This window comes from Mobula hypostoma, chromosome 19 (assembly GCF_963921235.1).
Source record: "Mobula hypostoma chromosome 19, sMobHyp1.1, whole genome shotgun sequence".
Taxonomy (NCBI): domain Eukaryota; kingdom Metazoa; phylum Chordata; class Chondrichthyes; order Myliobatiformes; family Myliobatidae; genus Mobula; species Mobula hypostoma.
Genome location: NC_086115.1, coordinates 41,793,983 through 41,815,396, shown reverse-complemented (window position 1 = coordinate 41,815,396; position 21,414 = coordinate 41,793,983). Strand labels below are relative to the sequence as shown.

Sequence of the window (21,414 nt, the reverse complement as noted above, 5' to 3'; positions counted from 1 at the left end):
ACATTTCAATGATGGGACAAGTGAGTTTAATTATGCCCTTTTATTCAAGAGCCTGATGATTGAGGGGTAGTAACTGTTCTTGAACCTGGTGGTGCGAGTCCTGAGGGTCTTGCATCTTCTACCTGATGGCAGCATCAAGAAGATAGCATGACCTGGGTGGTGGGGATCTCTGATGATGGTCCCCACCCATTGTCATGGGTATACTGGGAGTAGAGCAGGGTACTGTGCATGCAGCCCTGGGGAGTACCACTGTTGAGGGTCAGGGTCAACAAAGATCAAAATTTACCCCAGGCTGCAACTTGTATGTGTATTTCTGTATAGATAAATATGTAGACACGTGCCATTTAGAGATGGCTGATGGCACGATGCACATTGCACTAAATGAGCAATTCCATCTGGAAAAGAGAGACAGAATAAAATGTGGTGCTGATACCTACTGAGGGAAGTGGTGAAGGTTTGTTAATTGTACCTTCACCACATTCCAGTTGGCGCTATCATCATTTGTGTCTTGGTCTCCATCTTATCATGCCCACTCTCTTTGATCTGTTGCCCCTGTCACCCTTCTAGAACATAATACATGATTAATTTATGAAAAAGAGGACAGTCGGCATTTCGGGCCGATGAAGGATCTCAGCGCGAAACAGGGTCTCAAAGCGAAACATTGACTCTTTATTCCTTTCTATAGTGTTTCATGTGTGTTAAGCTACAAAGGGGGAAACAAATCTTACAATGTAGCTGTAAAATGAATGGCACTATTTGGATCTGCATACTGCGCTAAAGTCTTAGGTGCATATATATAGTAGGGGACCTAAGACTTTTGCATAGTACTGTAGTAATTTTATGTATTACGCTGTACTGCTACAAAAGTAACAAATTTCATGACGTATGTGAGTGATGATAAACCTGATTCTGATATAGGCCACTATTGCGGACTGAGAGTGGGAAGGGGGCAGGGAGAGGGGAATCATGGTTGGGAAAGGGGGGAAGGAGAGGTGGGGGGAAGGAGAGGGGTGGGAATGGGAAGCACCAGAGAGATCTTCTGTAATGATCAATCAACCAATTGTTTGGAATCAAGTGACCTTGTCTGTTGTTTCAGGGTTGGGTGTGTCTGCACCCTTGCCACCTCTTGCCCCTGGCCCTCCTTCTCTGCTACTTGTCCCACGCGCCCCCTGTGGTGCTCCATCCTCGACAGCCCTAACATCTTGTGCTCCTGCCAGATTTACACACTCGCTCTTTGCTCCACATTGACAATGCAGGACTTGCAAAAGTTTTGGGCACCCTAGCTATAATACTATAATATATATATATATACGCGCCTCGGACTTTTGCACACTACTATATATGTCAATCTAGTCCATCAAATTGAGAAAGATTCAATAACTAAAATTACATCTCCTACTGCCTAGTCAGAGGGAAATGTATAACTGTCCTGGATTATACAGTATATTTTAAACTCTTCCACAGATAGTTCAGACCCACACCAATGTTTATCAAGATGTTTAAACTAAAAGGAAATTCTGCCTTTGTCACTGATGTACATTTTTCTAGAAGGTTTCTTCACGGACCAGTCATGCTTTGACTGGGGCAGAAACAGAAAGAGTTAGAATACAAGAAGAGAAAATGGTGATAGTTGTGGTATGTGATTGAGTGATGATGGAAAGTGGAAAATTGAGGCACTTCGAAAAGGCTGTAATGAATAATCACAGAACATTGATGCCTTAAATACCCAGTATTTTTTTTAAGATCTAGCCACTGGTGACTTATTCAGGGCTTATTGCCAACGTAGAAATCTGACATGCTGGGTCATACTGCCAGAGGTGATTCTTCTACAATAAGTTTGTTTCCCACAACACTTGTGTTCAGAAGTAGATGGAAACTTCCATAAGTACCTATGTTCCTTATAATCACGTTCAATAATGTGTATAGGACGACATCTGTATCTTTTAACAGATTTACCCATCACTTTAGGAATCAACAATGGGGGAATTTGTGGGATATGCTTACATCCCATTTCAAGGAGACAAATGGCAGCTCCCCCAGTCATTTGCATGCAGGTCGAAGCTGCTTACTTATAAATGAAATAAAATGCAGAACCAGAGAGCATAGAAAATAATACAAACAGAACCGTACTTAACGATGCATGAAGTAGAATCTGTTTTCACTGAGGTTGGGTGGGGCTACAACTAGAGGTCATGGGTTCAAGGTGAAAGGTGAAAAGCTTAAGGGGAACATGAGGGGAAGCTCAGGGTCGTGGGAGTGTGGAATAAGCTGCAGCACAAGTAGTGCATGCAAGCTTGATTTCAACATTTAAAAGAAGTTTGGATAGAAGTTTGGTGGTAGGGGTATGCTGGGGTATGGTCTAAGTGCAGGTCGATGGGAGTAGGCTGTTTAAATGCATCGGTATGGGCTAGATGGGCCAAAGGGCCTGTTTCTGTGATGTACTTTTCCATGACTCTTAAGGATAATACACCTTTTAAAGGAAGTTTGAAATGAAAACAGAAAATGTTGTAAATACTCAACAGATCAAGCAGTATCTGTGGAGTCAGAAATTGAATTAAAGTTCCAGGTCCATCAGTTCTGTTTCCCTCTTTAGTGTCATTCTCTGAGTACCTCCAGCATTGGCTGTTTCAGATTCCCAGCATCTACAATAACTTTATTTCAGGCAGTTGTTCTTTCACCTCTAAGCAATGCATTAATGTCAAGTTAATTGGGTTCTCAGTGTTCCATTTGCTCCTCTCCTACTTTCTGACTTTTCACTTAATTATCAGTATTGAGAGAACAGCTCCCTTTTAAACTGTAATTACTCTTTCTAAAAGAAGGCAGGAAACAAAAATAGTTTTTCAATATGTCCCAGCATGTTGATTTGAATTGGTCTGTGATGAGTAATTATCAAAGTGCTTTTCAGCTTCTGCTGTGAACAATGAGATAACCTTATACCTACTGCTACTGAAGAGTACATAAATTGAGAGGAGGTGTGCTGTTAGTAAACCACCACTCCAACCACTTCTCAGAGCCAACTGAATCAGAGAGCTGCACAAACAGTGAAGCAGCTAGCCCACAGTGGGAACGGTGTGTAGACCAACCAGGCCGCTCCTAGGCAATATAACACTGGGGAGCAACACCTCCATTTCATAGCCTGATAGAAAAACTGGCTCGTGAACTCAGCTGGAATAAAGTGCTACACCTTAGAAAACCACTCCATTTTCAGCAGTGACATAGGCTGATTGGCAGTGAAGGCCTTGTATCTTCTTTCCAGTGCAACTGATAAATCCAAAGCTGTACACACAGTACTGTGCAAAAGTCCTAGATGCATATATGTAGCTAGGGTGCCTAAGACTTTTGCACAGTACTGTATTTGTCAATGTGGAGCAGAGAGCAAGTTTGTGAATCTGGCAAGAGCTGAATCTGGGGGTAGTGAAGGGTAGCTCCATGGAGAGGGTGTGAGACTGGTGTCAGAAAAGGAGTGCCAGAGATGGGGGGTGGGGGGTGCGGGTGCAAACACACCCAGCCCTGAGACACTTGGCAAGGTCATTTGATTCCAATCAATAGATTTATTGATCATTACAAAGTGTCTCTTTGATGCTTTCCGCTCCCTCCACTCTCCCTTCCCCTCTTCCCAACCATGATTCCCCTATCCCTGCTTCTTTCCCACTCTGTCCACAATAGAGACCCATCTTAAAATTACCTCCTGTATCAAAAGCTTTATTTTTTTTTTAGCCAAACTTGAAGAAGAGTCTTGGCTTGAAATGTCAGCTATTTATTCAATTCCATAGATACTGCCTGACTTGCTGAGTTCACACATTTTGTGTGTGCTGCTTTGGTATTTCATTGATCTCCTTTAGCTGTAGTGGTAACAATATATTTTCTTTTTCTTTACAGACCGTGCACACACACAAGCCTCACTTTATTGCATTGCATTGCCAAGAAGTTGGAGGAAAGAATTATGAAGCCTCAATGTCCCACGTTGATAAATTTGTGAAGTAAGTATTGTGTTTGCCTAACTCTCAGCAAAATGATGACTTGGGCCTTTATTACTAACAAGGTGAAAACATGGGAATTTAAGACTCATTAGATTACTGAGGTGCTATGTTAAATTGCATCAGTTACTTGGCTGTTAGCCAATTGTCATTGATTTGTTTCATATTTCCATTCATCATTTAGTACACCATGTAAGGTAAGGTGGAAAACAACATTGTTATGACTGATGAACCGACCTTAATTCTTAACAGAATCTGAAGGTCATTGCAAACAGGTCTAACAGCATTGTACCACAGTTCTTCTTTAAGCTTCATATAATATCTAGTTTACATGAAGCATCGATCTCATAAGAATGAATTAAGAACAAGAGCTTTGAGTTATTTCCAACAAGGGAGATTCTGCAGATGCTGAAAATCCAAAGCAACACAAACAAAATGCTAGAGGAACTCGGCACAGTAGGCAGCATCCATGGAGGGGAATAAACAGTTGACCTTTCAGTCCTAAGGAAGGGTCACGTCCTGAAATTTTAGCTGTTTATTCCCCTCCATTGATGCTGCCTGACTTGTGGAGTTCTTCCAGGATTTTGTGTGTTGCTCTGAGTCATTTAAACTCAAGTGAGAAACTGAACTGTGCAATGATCTGATGGTTCATATTAAGGTCAACAATAAAACATTTAAATTGATTATTTGTCCATTAAGAAAGATATCACATTTTAAGTATAATAGTTAATCCACCAACATTTCCTATCTTTATTGATGGACAGTTCTAACTCAAAAAAATTTTATAGTGTTGGTCTTGATTTAATTTCAGGGATGGCTGGGTTGGCTGAAATGTGTTCTTATTGGTTCTTTGGAGACAGCTGTATTCCAGGCATTGATTTCAAGTAATAACTTCCACATTTCTAATCCTCATGATTGGAATTTACAGTTGATTCAATTCCAATTGATTTTTTTTAGAACAGCGTTCAATATTTCTACCAACTTCTTTGCGTAGATGTGTTTTCCTCAAACTTCTCTCTGGATTATATCTTCTAGATTCCAGAGTAAGCAAACATAGTTTCCTTTTACTCTATCATTTCCCTTGGTCTCTTGATTGTCAGAATCAGAGTCAGGTTTAATATCACCAGCATATGTCGTGAAATTTGTTAACTTTGCGGTAACAGTACAATGCTATATATATATATGATTTTTCTATATCTACAAATGTTTGTATCATATATATATATATATATAAGAAAAAACTGAATTATGTTATACATTATATAGTAAAAATAAGTTGTGGAAAAACATAAATACATAACATAAAGTAGTGAGGTGGTGTTCTTGGGTTCAGTGTCCATTTAGAAATTGGATGGCAGAAGGAAAGAAGCTGTTCCTGAATCATTGAGTGTGTGAGTATCAATCAAATCATCCTTTACCCTTCCAAATTCCAGGAAATACAATCTGTATTTTTCAGTCTCTTCCCAAGTCAATCAATGGAGCCTAGATGTAATTCAGATAAATCAATGGCATTTTCTCTCCCACCCCCACAGCGGAGTGACGAGGAGTGGTGTCCAGAGATTCTTACCATGTGCTCCTGTCCCTCTAAATACATTTGTCAGCAATGAGAATTATTGGAAATCAAAACACAGCAGATTCTGAAAATCTAAAAAACAAACCATACAATGCTGGAAAATCAGCAGTTCGGTCCGCATCTGTGGGAAGAGAACTAGAGCTAATGTTTCAACTTGATGGTGCCCTTTATCATTTGACATTCTAAAAGACCTTTTGGATCTTATTTCTCTTCGGGTCCCCCATTGATTCTAACTTTTTAACCATTTAAAAAGTTCTGTTTATTTTAAATTAAAGTGATTCACTTCAAACTCACTGATATTAAAATTGATTTGTCTCAATTTTGTGAATTCACTTAATTTATTAAAATTATTAACTAAAATTAATGTCCTACTTTTTAACCCATAGCAGGTTCACAGTTAAAATAACACATTTTAAAAATGTACGCTGTATTACAGCAATTAAGGAAGAACTATTCTAAACTGAAAATATTGCAGATTACATCCCAATCAAGAGCAGGGCTCCCTCTGCTGGCACAGACATGTTTGCAAAGTTTCTTCCAGATACTGTATTACTGGAAATACCTCCCCCTGCTGGCTTGAGCTGGTTTGACTGTACCTCTTCCTGGAGATGCTGCCTGGCCTGCTGTGTTCACCAGCAACTTTTATGTGTGTGGTTTGAGCTTAGCTGTGTGTTTGTGTCCAACTTTTCCAAGAAAGTGGAGCTTTTATGTTTTTAGAGCTCTCATTCCTATTGCCACATCTATCATCTTCATTTTCAGAAATTTACAATTGGAATTCCAGAGCAGAAACTCTTTTAATTCTGTATTGAACACTGAGCTTCTTATCAGTAAGAAATGATGAGTGTAATACTCAAAATGACTATCAATTGTTCACTATCATTTTCAATAATTTGATTCCATCTGGAATTTGATCCCTTGTCATCAGTTGAATTTGCCAACCAGTCCACACATATAGACCAGCTTGGGGTGGGGGGGGGGGAACCTCATCTTTATCCTTAATTGTCCTTTAACATATTTAGCTTCATCAAAACATCACATGGGCTAGGATGAAGATCAAGCCCAGCAAGTGCAGAAGCATCTCCATTGTCAAAGGTCAAGTCATGGATAAAAGATTTCATATTGACGGAACGCCTGTCCCAACTGTTTCAGAGCTTGGGCCGATGATATGATGCTAAGCTCAAGTACACTGAGCGGTTTAAACAACTGAAAAAGGATACCATCATGTACATAGCTCGCATCAACAAGACCTGGCTGCCAGGAAAACTCGAGCTGTGCTGCTTCTAGTTCAGCATACTCCCAAGACTCATGTGGCCTTTAACAGTGTATGAAATCCCCATCAGCAAGGTTGAAAAGCTCGAAAGAATGATCAGCCCACATGTAAAACAGTGGCTTGGACTTCCGCGATGCTCAAGTCCTGTTGGACTGTACGGGGACGGCAAATTGGAATTACCAGTTGCAAGTCTTGTGGAAGAATTCAAATGCACCAAAGCAAGATTGGTCATGACCCTCAGTGAATCTGAAGATACTGTTATTCAAACAGCAGCCCCAGGGTGGCAACGGGGAGGAAGTGGAGTCCATCTGAAGCCGTTCAGAGAGCTAAGTCTGCTCTTCGCTTCAGGGATGTGGTTGGCCAAGTCCAACATGGGAGAGCCAGGCTCGGGCTCATCCCAAAGCTCCTCAGTGGCACAAGGCAACATCAGTGCAGAAGAGACGGCTCATGGTGGAGGAGTTGCAAAGACAGGAGAGGCAGAGCGAAACGCCAGGGCCATCTCAATGGCCAAGCAGGGCCAGTGGACTAATTGGGAGAGCCTGGGAAAGAGGAAACTTAGCTGGCATGACATCTGGGAGATGGAGGGATCTCGGCTAAGTTTTGTCACAGAGCCACTTATGACCTCCTACCCACACCCCAGAACCTGAACCAGTGGTGGGGAAAAGACCCCGCTTGCTTTCTTTGTCAAGCACCTGGATCACTAAGGCACATTTTAACAGGATGCACCATGAGCCTCACCCAGAGGTGGTACACTTGGTGGCATAACCAAGTTCTGGGACAGCTGGCATCAATCTTGGAACAGAGGTGAATCACCACAAATGCTCTCCCACAAACATTGGCAGGAAATGTCCACATCACACGATTTGTACCAGCAGGCCAACCTCCAGAGCACCATATAACATCAAAAGGTGTAAGCATTCTGCAGGTTGCTCGGGATTGGAAAATGGACGTGGCCTTGGGGGGGGAAAAAAAAGCTTGTGTTTCCCCCAGACATTGCAGCTACAACACTCCGGCAAGACATAGTCCTGTGGTCCACAGCAGCCAAGCTGGCATATGTTGTGAAATTGACAGTACCATGGGAATACCGTGGTGTCGAAGAAGCTTATGAGAGGAAAAAGACCAAGTACTCTGAACTGGCAACTGAAGCTGTCCAGAATGGCTGGAAGACCAAGATATTCCTTGTAGAAGTGGGATGCAGGAAATTCGTTGCTGCATCTACGACTAGTCTATTGAGGAACATGGGGGTGAGGGGTCACTCCTTCCAACAAGCAATCAAGTCCTTGTCAAATGCAGCAGAAGAAAGCAGCAATTGGATTTGGATTAAAAAGAAAGACAACAACTGGGCTGCAAGATGAAGACAGGAGGGTATGGAACTGAGGGGGGTGTATCTGGGACGCCAGGTAGCACTGTTGAGCCCTCTGGAGATGTTGTGGGCTTATCAACGAAACGTCAAAGAAGGAGGGTGCCCACCAGATGACCCCGATGACGTACCTACCCTCCCTCCTTGTCACCACTCCAAGCCCACTGCCAACATCGAGAGTGCTGACTTACCATAGGGATTGAAACATCAAGTCCTAGTAGCTGTACTGATCTATCTATCTCGCTATTTCTACTTTATACAGGAATTATACTTTGGGAGTTGAGGAGATTTAGTATTTATTTAGCAATACAGCATGGAGTACACACTTCCAGTCTCCTGAGCTATGTTGCCCCAGCAACTCTACAACTCTGATTAACCCTAACCTAATCACGAGACAGTTTACAATGAGCAATTAAGCTACCTGGTCTTTGGACTGTGGGAGGAAACTGGAGCACCCGGGGAAAACCCATGCATTCTACAGGGAGGAAGTAGAGACTCCTGCAGAATGGCACCAGAGTTGAACTCTGAACCTTGGAATCTCCTGAGCTAGATCCCTTTTCCTGAGCTGCATTAGCGTCAGGCTAACCACTATGCTGCCATGGGAAAAGATTTTAAAATTATAGTTGACACAAGCACGTTTTGCTTGCTTTGATGTTTTTGGGATACTCTTCAATATAAATGGGAGCCTTTCCACTCATGGAGATAGTTGGGTTGTATCAGGCAGTAGCTTATAGAATGAAACCAACATCAATGTGGTTGAGAATAGCATAACTTCACATTATTGATCAGCTACCTTTAATCGAATCTTTCACAGTTCAATCAACATGTAAGACTACAAACATCAAGCTACATTTATGAATGCATTTGATTTAATTACTTTTCAGAACTTTTGCTCTACAACAGTTTTCCACCTTTATTTGGTGGGTATTCAATTAACATGTTCAAAGCATTTCCTCATGTTCAGCGTTTTCTACTGAACCAAACATGCTTACAGAAGGATGGTTTATAAAACTCTACATTAACAATCTGATTCAAGTAAACCTTTCACCAAGGCCCAAATGTGACAGGACACAATTTTAAAATTGTATAATTAGGAATAAAGCTAGTATTCTCATTGGTGAGTTTAAAATCAGGGAGCATATTCTGGTTTAAGAGTTGCCCTTTTAAGGTGGGTAGGAGAAGGAATTTCTGTTCACCTGTGGAATTTTGCTTTGGAGAGAGATGGATGATGAATTACTGAATATGTTCAAGAATTAAAGACAAGGCATTTTGGAGTTACTGTAGCAAAAAACAAACCTATCCTAAAAATCCCATAAAAAAACATTTTCCTTCTCTTATTGTAGAGAACTGCTATCGAGTGATGAAATGAAAGAGTATAACAGAGCACGAGTATACTTGGATGAAAATTATAAATCAGCTGAACATTTTACGGTAAGATATCTTCCTCATGCTAATCTTGTAATTGAAGGAAGGACAATATTAGAACACACATTCAGTGGCCACTTTATTAGATGCACCAGTACACCTGCTCATTAATGGAAATTTCTAATCTGCCAATCACATGACAGCAACTCGATGCATAACAGGATGCAGTTATGCTCAAGATGTTCAGTTGTTGTTCAGACCAAATAGCAAAATGGGGAAGAAATATAAGTGATGTTGACCTTGGAATGATTGTTGGTGCCAGATGGGGTGGTTTGAGTATCTCAGAAGCTGCTGATCTCCTGGGATTTTCATGCACAACAGTCTCTAGAGTTTACAGAGAATGGTGCAATAAACAAAAATAACACCCAGTGAGTGGGAGTTCTGTGGGCTTTGCTAATGAATGGGGTCAGAGGAGACTGGCTAGACTAGTTCAAACTGACTGGAAGGCGACAGTAATTCAAATAACCACGCATTACAACAATGATGTTCAAAAGAGCATCTCTGAATGTACAACACGTCGAACCTTGAGGTGGATGGGCTACAGCAGCAGAAGACCACACTGTATTTCACTCCTCTACTTAATAAGGTGGCCATTGAGTGTATGCCTTCATTATATATTATGTCAAGCATTTCTAATGCAAAGTAGAAGCATAAACTTTTTGATGTTATTCAGATACTAAAATGAGTATGTTACTGACTTCAGCACACAATAAAAATTGAATGATTTATTATTGTTGGGGATCAGATGATCTAGCAATAATTCTAGCTCACCCCCAGCACTGTCAGAACAAATTTGCAACCTCCAAGACTAAGTTGCATAAGATTCTGAAGATCAACTTCCAGCTTTACTGGTGGTAATCTTGCACATACTGTAAGACAATTTTTTTTGTTGAAACATGGATTTAAATGCTTTAAGTGGATTAGTAAATTCCAGTAACACAAGTGTCTTTCATGGGAATTGGATAGAATTTTGGTTAACTGCGTGGATCACGGAAATCACAGCCATAAGTAAGTATATAACTGGTATAGGTTATTTTGTGACTTACAAACAAGTTTTTTTCCTCCCTCTGTCCTGGAACTTGCAGTAACTCAAAGTGATGTTTAATACTGCTGATTTAACTAGAAATGAGTTTGTAATAAATTTGCTTGATGGTTTAATCTTTATCACGTAGAAAGACTTGATTGTCCATTTGTTTGGATTTGCACGAATTATTTCTGTGACATTCCTAGTAAGTCGGATTTATTTAATTTTGAATTTTTGTTGAGTGAACTGGAGAGAGATATTGCACAATGTGATACCTGAAACTCTTGTTGGAGAATGTATTGATAGTGGAGGTAATATACAACAAATTTGGGTTTCAATTCATCAGACAAATTTATGATAGGAAAGGTGTAGAATGATTTTTAAAGAATTCTAACAGACAATTGGCTGGTAACAGCTTCATAGCAGTTCCTTGGTGGTTTACGATAATCAGTAAATCCTCACCCAAGAAATGAAAGTTACCCAGAGGCTCTTGTGTCAGTAATGTGAGAAAATTTAACTTTGTTTTTCTGTAGCCAAAAAACTTCATACACTAAATCAATTAGCCTAGCTTACAGTAACAGCTATCAATACTCCTTAAAAAGCCCTTTCAAAGAAGTTCTTCCTACTCATTTTCTGCCAATTTTCATACCTGATTGTACTTTGAAGAGCATTGCAACAGATGTTTTCTAATAATCTAAACCAAACTAACGATAATGATGCTCATGGAATTGGGTTAATGATTGCAACTTAACAGCTCACTGTACTTATTGAAAAGCTATTTTTTGCCCCACTTCCATTATTCAAACTGCTTGAATTTTGACTTCATGCATGGAAGTCTAATGGTGAGCAGTATTTTAAACTGCTTTGTGATTGGTAGAAATAGATGCACCAAACCATAAAAATTTGTAAATATCCATGCCCAGTCCTGCACAAGTGAAAATTTAAGTTCATCCTCTAGCATTACGCAGCAGCAAGAAAAATAAGCTGAGAAGGGAAGGAGTCCACACATTGTGTGCAAATATTTCAAAGCTGTCATTAGACAGTCACATGTCTGTAGTGGTGATTTTTGAAATAATACTTCACAGTAGATAATCAGACAGACATGCGTCTAGTCATCATGAACACTTGGTTTTCTCATGATTCTGTGCATCAATCATTTCTCCCCTTTTCTGTGATTTGTATAAAACTATTTCATCAGCGATTGTATAGGTCGGCAAGCAAATCTGAGATGTTGAACTTTGACGTGCACCCTAACACAAGCAATGTGACAGCAAATAAGAACACAAGCTAAGAAAGGTGATTATGTTCTTACAGATGTCAAATTGGGTTTGAAAAAGTTCATTGTGGCAGATGAACATGTGTTGACTCTCAGCAGAAGGTATCTGCCCAGCAGAGTCCATGCTTCCAACTGGCTTGCCTGTTTAAGTACCTATGGGATCTAATCTCTGCTAAATTATCAAGTTAATTTTGCTTGAAGGGAGTTGTGGCCATCTTGCTACTCTGTCCTGAAGAAATGTCGACTGTTTATTCATTTCCATAGGTGCTGCCTGACCTGCTGAGTTCCTCCAGCATTATGTGTGTGTTGCTTTGGATTTCCAGCATCTGCAGACTTTCTCATGTTTCTGCTTTACTCCACTGTTGTTGCTTCACTCTCTTAAGCTCTTTGCTGCTTTTTTCCCATGCTGCTTAATTTGTTCCTGCAGCTTCCAGTTGCCCCTCAGTCCCACGGTCACTTTTGCACTCTTTAATAGCATCTTACTGAACCGTCCTAAATCAATTTCTGTGCCTGGATTGAAGGGAGTGCATGCATATTTTAATATGTAGTGTTGAAAAAGTGTGGAAAAATTAACCAAGGCATATAGTTGTGCAGTTAATCTCATGCGATAAGTGCTCAATTTTGTTTTAGATAGGTAGTTCTTCCGACTGTTTATCTGAAAGAACTCCCAAAACTCTAGAATTTAAACTGATAATTATACCAGGTTCTGACACTAGGTGGCACTGAACAGCAGGAGTTCCACTGGAACTGGAGTAAAACAGCTGGAATAAGGGTAATGAAAAAAGCAGGGACTGCATTTGAATAATCAAGAAAGAACACAGTAAATGATGCAGTTTCTGACTTCAGTATACATACTAATGATGCCAGAGTTTTCTTTTAAACAAAGGCAGGGAAGCGTGACATAAATTGGTGTAAATGAAAACAGCTGTTTTTTTTGGTTCTTACAATATATTGGGATTCTTGTGGAGTTCATTCTGCTTCTGTGTAATTAGGTGATTCAGAACCTGAACAATTCAAGTTCCATTGTTGTTCAGAAATCCATGATTCTCAGTCAGTTTTTGAGAAATGTTTTTCTTGTTTCCAATGAGCTGGTTTCTGTTGACTGCATTAAATTCTGTTGTCTATCAGCAGTGAAGGGTTTTAACTATCTGAATCATTATTTTTTGAGTTTGTACACCTTCAAATTTTGCATGAGAACTGCAATATTTTAACCTCCAGGCATGTTTTACTCAAGTAGCCTCACATGCTTATGCGGAGTTCATAAACAATTAATAAGACATAAATTTGCTCTTCTTACAATGGACGGGAATTCATGTGCATTTCCTAATTTGTTTTTACCACAATGATTAAGGATCAAGGATCAACTTTATTTTCCATATATATTTGGATGTATTAGCTGTTCTAATACATGTATTTACCACAAGAAGTACATCCTCTGTTGAGCCTTTTCGTCAATGAAGGAGATATGATTCTCCCACGTGAGGTCCTGCAAAAGAATGATGCCCGGGAACCTGAATGTTGAAACAGTGCTAACTGTAGAGTTATTGATGATGAGTGAGTGGAAAGGAGTCACATTTCTCCTCAAGTCAATATGCATAATAATTAATTTGAGGTGGTAACTGCGATTCAACAACAGGTTGGATTTTTGAGATTCTGGCTGAGAGATCTCATCATGAGCTCTGCAATTCAATCCAATTCAAACTGTAGTCATAAAGAAACGAAGGAAATAGGGTTTGTGGTTTCAATTCCGTTCTGACTAGATGTGCCTAATACGTTACTGAGCAGTGCTTCAGATAGGCATGTGTTGTCAATATTAAACTAGTGCAGTGCAGGTGGCACGTTCTTGTATGGTTCTTCAATCACTTCACTGGAGCAGAATGGAAAGAGCAACTTCTTCCTTCTGTTGATCTGTGATTGCTTTGGTGCCATCCCTTAAACTTAACAGTCTTTCATCTTTCAGGCCTGACGTCTCTCGCCTTAATGAGTCCATAAATAAACAGAATTCCAAACATATCTTTCTCTTTATAAAGTAACCACAGCTTGGTTATATGGTGAGCTCACTGTAGCCGGGAAGAAAGGATCCGTCAATATCTGTGGTGGGAGTTTCTCTATTCCTAGAACTGTGGCTCTCAGAGCTCTGGGGCATTAAGCCGGCAGAACAGGCAACACGAATAAATTGTTAAGCATAACTTCTTCGCTCAGTGGATGATAGGAGTGTGGAACGAGCTGCTGGCAGGAGTGGTGATGCAGGTTTGATTTCAACATTTAAGAAAAATTTGGATAAGTACTTGGACGGGAGAGATGTGGAGGGCTATAGTCTGGGTGTAGGTCAATGGGAATAGGCAGAATAACTGTTCGGTATTGACTAGGTGGGCCGAATGGCCCGTTTCTGTACTGAAGTGCTCTCTGATTCTATTATACAAACTGCAAAAAAAGATTGGAACATGTTCAGTTGTTTAAAGTAGAATCGGTTGTTTAAAGTAGAATAGCAATTTTAAAGTACAATTTGAAATACCTGAAATGAGCATTAAAAAGGCAAGAATTGTAAGTAGTATTTGAGAAGAATAGAATAGCAATACAGTAACTTGTTTCTTAGAGTGGAGTATATCAACCCATGATGTACAATTTAGTGCTCATGGTAATGGTGTTTTCAGAGCTTTCCACAGTAATACTAGTTTGTAAATCCTTGGAAACTCGTCTCTTCTGTGGCTCTACTTGATTGCATCAGTGAAAGCTAGAATCAGCACAGTACCTGAGTAACCCACATAAAGTGCTGGAGGAACTCAGCAGGTCAGGCAGCATCTATGAAAAAGAATAAAGAGTCGACTTATAGGGCCGAAAAATTTCATTAGGACTCCTTGATCAGGGCAATACCTAAATGCTGTTTTCAGCATAGCACTTGCGTGTACTATATGCTATGAAAAATTAAAGCTGTTGCCAGTCTCAGGATAGAATAATAATGAACAGAAATAGTTTTGCCATATTTGTGCAGCAGAAAATGTGCTAATAGGAAGTACATGAATTCTGGCTAAATATACTGATTCCAAACTGAGAACAGGATTTGCTTGTCTGCTTATGTTAAATATGCTTTGTTACACCATAAATTCAATGTGATCAATAACTCCTTTATTCTTGTGCTCTTAGTTAGTAACCAAAATCTTTGTCTGTTGGATTTGGTGATAATACTTTATTTGTTGCCTGTTTCAGTTAGATCTTCATGTTAATTAGCAGTTTGTTCTTCTGTGGTCAATACTACGTCTCAATAAATTACAGATTATCGATTTCATATAATCTCAACAGCCTTCAGTTGGAGAAGAGGAGTTACAGCCGTTTGTGTTTCTGAACATCTTTTGTTTGTCACCCAGAGATTTTTCCCCTTCTCTAACATCTATTTCACTGCTTTCTTCATGCCTCAGAATTCCCTCTCCTTGAGTAAATGTCTTCATCCTAGAATAATATCCCAGGTAGTGTTAATGTTTACAGATAAAAGAAATGTCATACGTAATAGGTCAATATGAAACCAAAGTAACGTGGAATAAATTACAAACTTAATTATTGAGAGTTGCTAGATTACGCTATTAACAGTTGTATGTTCAACACAATTTATTGTAAAAATAGCAGAAAGTTGTTTGCTAATAGTAACTAATTAATTTATTACTGTTTGGTCATGTCTTAATGCTGTATTGATTAGACTATCTTGCCCAGCCTATGAAGCTTTGCACTCAACTTTATTTAACTGACATTTGAATAAAGGTCAAAGACAAATAGTAGCAATAAAAATATCCAAACTGCCTGTAAGTCAGGACTGATGGCTGAAAGATTTTGATGGTCTCAGAAGGGCTCTTAGTTGAAGTTAATCAGAAGGCAGCTTTGTTACTATATAAAAATTAGACCTAAATCTACCTGAACTATGGCTAAATGTCTATTTCAAATTAGTAATTGAGTAAAGCAAGCACTAACAGTAATGTGTCACTAACAAGTAGTGGCTATGTTCATTCTAGCCACTACCAACACCCCACTGCCCTAGGACACTGGCCCTAGCCCCAAAATCAATACCTGGTAATTCAAAGACAGTCATCAAATCACAATCAATAAGGCAAGCAACCCTGTGCAGCATCCACTGTTTCTGAAAGGCTTCACATGAGCCATGAAACTGGCAAATGGGACGATGTCCCTTCTTTAAAAGTCGCCTTAACATGGTAAAATTTAGTGATATGATTATATAAAGGAGGAAAGGGCTATCTTTCCCTCTTGATGCTCCACTTTCCATTTGTAACTTCAGAAAGAATCCAGAAAAGTTGTGTGATCAATTGAACCTCCAGATTTGTAATGAGAGTAGAACATTAGATGTAGGTTGAGGTGATTGTTAACTATCCTTTTGAACTGAGATCTGTTAAAAATGTTGAAGTAATAGTACCCACATTGTATGGTGTTTAAACTTACCATGCCAAGGAAATGAGATGAGGAAGAGGACTAAGGATACAAATAAAGCAGACAGCACAGGACGAGGAAGGGAAGACAATATTAATTATCCTGAGAGAACTGGGAATAGAACCAGAAAGTTAGACAATGAGGTTAGACGGAGAGGGTCTTGAGCATAATTGTATTTATTTATGTTTTTTAGAGATGCAGCATGTTAACAGGCCCTTCTGGCCCAACAAGCCTGCACCACCCAATTACACCCATGTGACCAATTAATGTTCTAGGCCCTGATTATCACGAGTGGAAAGGAATGGGGAAGAAGCCAGAACTTCGTTTCCAGTCATGGCAAGGGGCCTCGGCCTGAAATGGCAATTGTTTATTTCTCTCTGTAGATGTTGCCGAACCTGCTAACTTCCTCCTGTTTGTAGCTGTGGATTTCCAGCATCTGCAGATGTTCTTGTGTTTAGTCTCTACTAACCAATACGTCTTTGGAGGAATCTGGAGCGCACAGAAGAAACCCGTGCAGTCGTGAGGAGGGTGTACAACCTTATAGTCAGCGGCAGAATTGAAGTTGGGCTGCTGCTGTAGTAAGTTTATACAAACCACTGCTCTACCGAGCCATCCTGCCATGATGATGCAGCTGTGGAAAACTCAGTCAATTGTACACATTGCTTATAATCAAATATTCTAACCATGCAACTAAATTCTAACAATATAGTGTGAACACAAGAACACATGTATGTAGGAGACAGGAACACTACACCCCGCCCCTAAGCCTGATCAGTGCTATTCGATATGATCATTGCTGACCTATGCCGGACTCATCTACTGTGCCAATTCCCCACAACCTTCAATTCCTTGATCTTTCAAATATTTGTCTATCTCTGCCGCCCTGAGAGCAGAGAATTCTGAAGATTCACTACCCACTGAGATAAGACATTTCTTGTCATCTCTGTTTTAAATGACGAACTGCTTATTTTGCAACTATGCCCCCTTCTTTGTGACTCTCCCATTTGTGAAAACATCTTGACATCTACTCTGTTATGCCCCTTTAGAATCTTTCTGTTTGAGAAAGTTTACCTTTCATTCTTCCTAATTCCTAACTGTCTAGACTTTGTCAATAGGACAATTATGTATCTCATCTTAAGAATTAGCATGGCAATTTCCACTGCCTCTAACCTCTTCTCCTCACCTACCGATCACCTCCCCCTGGTGCCCCTCCTTCTTCCCTTTCTCCCATGGTCCACTCTCCTCTATCAGGTTCCTTTTTCTCTAGCCCTTTACTTTTCCTATCAGCTATCATCTTCTGGCTAGCCATCTTTCCCTCTGCCCATCTTTTTATTCTGGCATCTTCCCCCTTCCTTTCCAGTCCTGAAGAAGGGTCTCGGCTTGAAAAGTCAACTGTTTATTCATTTCTGTAGATGCTGCCTGACATGCTGGGTTTCTTCAGCATTTTGCCTGTGTTGCTCCAATGCTACCGTATCTTTTTAGTAGGTAAAGGAACGTAAAATGTGCACAGTATTCTAGGTGTGATCTTACCAACACCCTGTACAACTCTAGTACAACTTCCTTAGCATTAAACTCCAAACCCTGTGCAATAAAGGTGAAAATGCTATTTCCCTTCTTCATTAACTGTTGCACCCTCCCTGACTACTTTTAGTAATTCATGCACTAGAGCTTTTTTGTAGTCTCTATTCACGTACATGGATAAAATCTTTAAATCCCACTTAGAGAGGTGCGTGACCTCACACTTCCCCACATTAAACTTTGTTTATTAGGTTTTCACTAGTTGCTCTGTGTATATGTATCCTATTGCAGAATCAGTGTATTCTCATCACAACATACCCTTTCATCTGCTTTGTATCATCTGCAAACCTCCTCCAGATTATTGATGTAAATAGTGAATAATTAAGTGCCAAGAACCATTCCCTAGTGTACTCTATTATTTATATCTCACCAGCTTGAGAAGGATGTATTTCAAAGTTCAACGTAAATTTATTATCAAAGTACATATCTGTCACTATATACAAACCTGATTTATTTTCTTGTGGGCATACTCAATTCATTTATAGAATAATAACCATAATGGGCAATCACATTCAGCCAGAGTGTAGAAGACATCAAACTGTGCAAATACAAAAAGAAAGAAATAAAAATAATAATAATAAATATTGAGAACATGAGTTGAAGTATCCTTGAAAGTGAGTGCATTGGTTGTGGGAATATTTCAATGATGGGGGAAGTGAAGTTGAGTGAAGTTATCCCCTTTGGTTCCAGAGCCTGATGGATGAAAGATAGTGAGTCCTGAGGGTCCCATACCTTCGTCCTGATGGCAGTAGCGAGAAGAGAGCTTGTCCTTGGTGGTGGTTGTCCCTGATGATGGTTGCTGCTTTCCAGTGACAGCATTTCACATAGATCTGCTCAGTGGCATGGAGGGCTTTGCCAATGATGGACCCATATTTCCAACTGTTTGTTTTCAAGGTGCCACCTAGTTTTTAATCAGTGTTACACACTTCCTCAAATATCTTGAGCTCATAAGTTATACCCCAGGATCTTATGAGGCACCTTGTCAAATGCTTTAGGACATCTAAATATACTTTATCAGCTCTCCCTGTCACAGTTTCAAACAATATAAGCAAATTTGCCAAACAGGATTTATTATTAAACAATATCGATGAAGTTATCCTTCTGAAATGATCAGTAATTTCCTCTTTGATTATCAACTCTAGCTTTATGCCAGCAAGTTGATCTATAGTTCCTCACCTTCTGAAATCTTTCCATTTTGACCAAAGGTATCAGATTGGATATTTTCTAATCTTCTGGTTCTCTCGGAATTCAGTGAATTTTGAATTTTTTCAACCGATGGGTCATCTATCTCTGCAGATTTGTCCACTTGAATGCAGGCCATTGGGTCCTGGTGATTTGTTCATCTTTACCCCTGTGAGTTTCTCCAATACATTATACCTTGTGATTACGGTTTTTACAAGTTCCTCCATGTTATCTGTTATCTTAATAACGTTTGCAATTACTCCAAGGTGAAGAATGATGTAAAAAATTACCAAACATATCTGCCATTGCTTTGCTTCACATTATTAACTCACCTAGACATCCCACATTTTCCTTAGTCATTTTCTTCCTAGTTATGTATCCATAAAAAAACTGTTTCCTTTGAAATTGATTATATTTTGTAAATAAAGATCGTGCAAGAATCTGATGATGACCCTTTTAAACAAATTGATTTTCCTGCTGGTTTCATAGGAACAGTTACAGTTACATACAGAATTGCAACAAGACTTTATTTCAATATCTTAAGCCAGTTAAGGCAGTATATCTATAAAAAAAAACAATGAGTAAAGAGGAGTTTTAAGCAGAATGAGCAAAAGCTAAATTTCCAATTAAAAATTTAAGCAAGTCAAAGCCAAATCATGTCTTTGATTCAAGGCTAGCATGAAGGTACAAAAATGAGGAGGAATGACTAAGAATCGAGTCAGAGGAATACACATTGCAAAGACAGATCTTTCCGTGAATGGAACTGAATTTCTCGGGCAAAAGGGAATATGCATGGGTATTCTGCCTCTTTACTATTGAGGGCAAGTTTCTATCCCACAGCCATTCTGATGGTGTGATGAAGTTTGGAAATTAGAACTAAACATAGTTTCAAGAGGTCTAAAATACAAGAGCAAGGATGTATTGCTGAAGATTTACAAGGCACTGGTGAGGCTTCACCTTGAGTATTGTGAACAGTTTTGGGCCACTCATCTTTGAAAAGATGTGCTGGCATGGGGAGGGTGCAGAGGAGGTTCACAAGGATGATTCCAGGAATGAAAGGGTTATCATATGAGGAATGTTTGATGGCTCTGGGTCTGTACTTGCTGGAATTCAGAAGTTTGAGGGGGTATCTCATTGAAACCTTTTGAATGTTGAGAGGCCTAGACAGAGTAGATGTGGAAAGGATGTTTCCCATGGTGGGAGAGTCAACTGGGAATTCTCGAGGAGATGAAAACAGTTCAAAAACCAAACTGGGATCTCATCAAACTTGTCCCCTGCAAGCTCTCTGAAGCATATCGCTCTTTCATGAGAGCTCAGTGGTTTGCAGGCAAGGTATGCTTGTACGACTGTCGTGGTAATGGTGCCCAGATGTTCCTTGCCTATATTTGGACACCAGAGAATAGAGGAATATGGTCCATGTGCAGGCAGAAGGATTAGGTGTCGCTGGCTTAATTAGTTTGGCACAATATTGCAGGCTGAAGGGCTTGTTCCTGTGCTGTACTATTCCATGTTCTACCACTGCACATGTCCAGTTGCTTTCATGCATTAGGATATCAAAAGCTTGGATAATCCAGAAACAAAGTTGCAAGCATCAGTGATAGGTGTGAAAAGTCCACTATCATGTTCAGTTTTCCAATTAAATTCAATGCTTTTAATTAAAATGCAAAGGTCATTGCAGGGTCATGGGTTTGAAATACAGTTCACATGAGGGGTGCATGCTATTGCTGTGCTATGAATAGAATTTCCAGATCAGTCTGTTTGCATCTTTTTGTACATTCCACAAAGAAAATCCACAAATATAATTTGAAATTAGCATTTCTTGCAATTGCAATTTTAGCAAGAATGATATGGATCTCATTTCTCACCTTGATTGTCTGGACGTTTGTGGAACAGATACAGACACATCATGTTTAGTTGAGATATGACTACTAGACTTGTATACTCCGTGCAGCTCAACAGTTCTACACGCTATCAACCTCTAATACTACTCTCTAACGTGAGCTTGTGGGCAACTCACTTGGAGAAATTCAGACTTTCAAGGGGCGAGAATGAAGGCAAAAAAAACCATTATGTATACCAATAACGCTAGAGAATGTAAAAAAAACGGATTTATTGTTGATATATTTTATAACATGTTACTTTTGTAGCAAGCAGGTAAAGCATTTTCTAATGGAGAATAGGAAAATGGTTAACTCCTATGAACGGAGCAAATTGTCAGCTTACACAAGTGTCCTTGGAAGTGAAAATTTATCGGGTTCCGTTGTACAATATGTTTTGTGTGGTCATTTTTTGCCAGGTATCTTGTTGGAAGCCTATAT

At 39.6% G+C, this 21,414-nt stretch overlaps 1 protein-coding gene across 3 annotated transcripts in view; it reads left to right on the top strand.

Moving 5' to 3' along the window:
* Positions 1-21,414, top strand: part of LOC134358996 (inositol polyphosphate-5-phosphatase A) — a 475,517-nt gene that overhangs the window by 206,104 nt on the left and 247,999 nt on the right. For all 3 annotated transcript variants that reach the window (XM_063071762.1, XM_063071763.1, XM_063071764.1), the window contains exons 3-4: positions 3,880-3,980; positions 9,524-9,611. In XM_063071762.1, the coding sequence (XP_062927832.1) occupies positions 3,880-3,980; positions 9,524-9,611 (189 nt within the window). The remainder of the gene's footprint in view (positions 1-3,879; positions 3,981-9,523; positions 9,612-21,414) is intronic.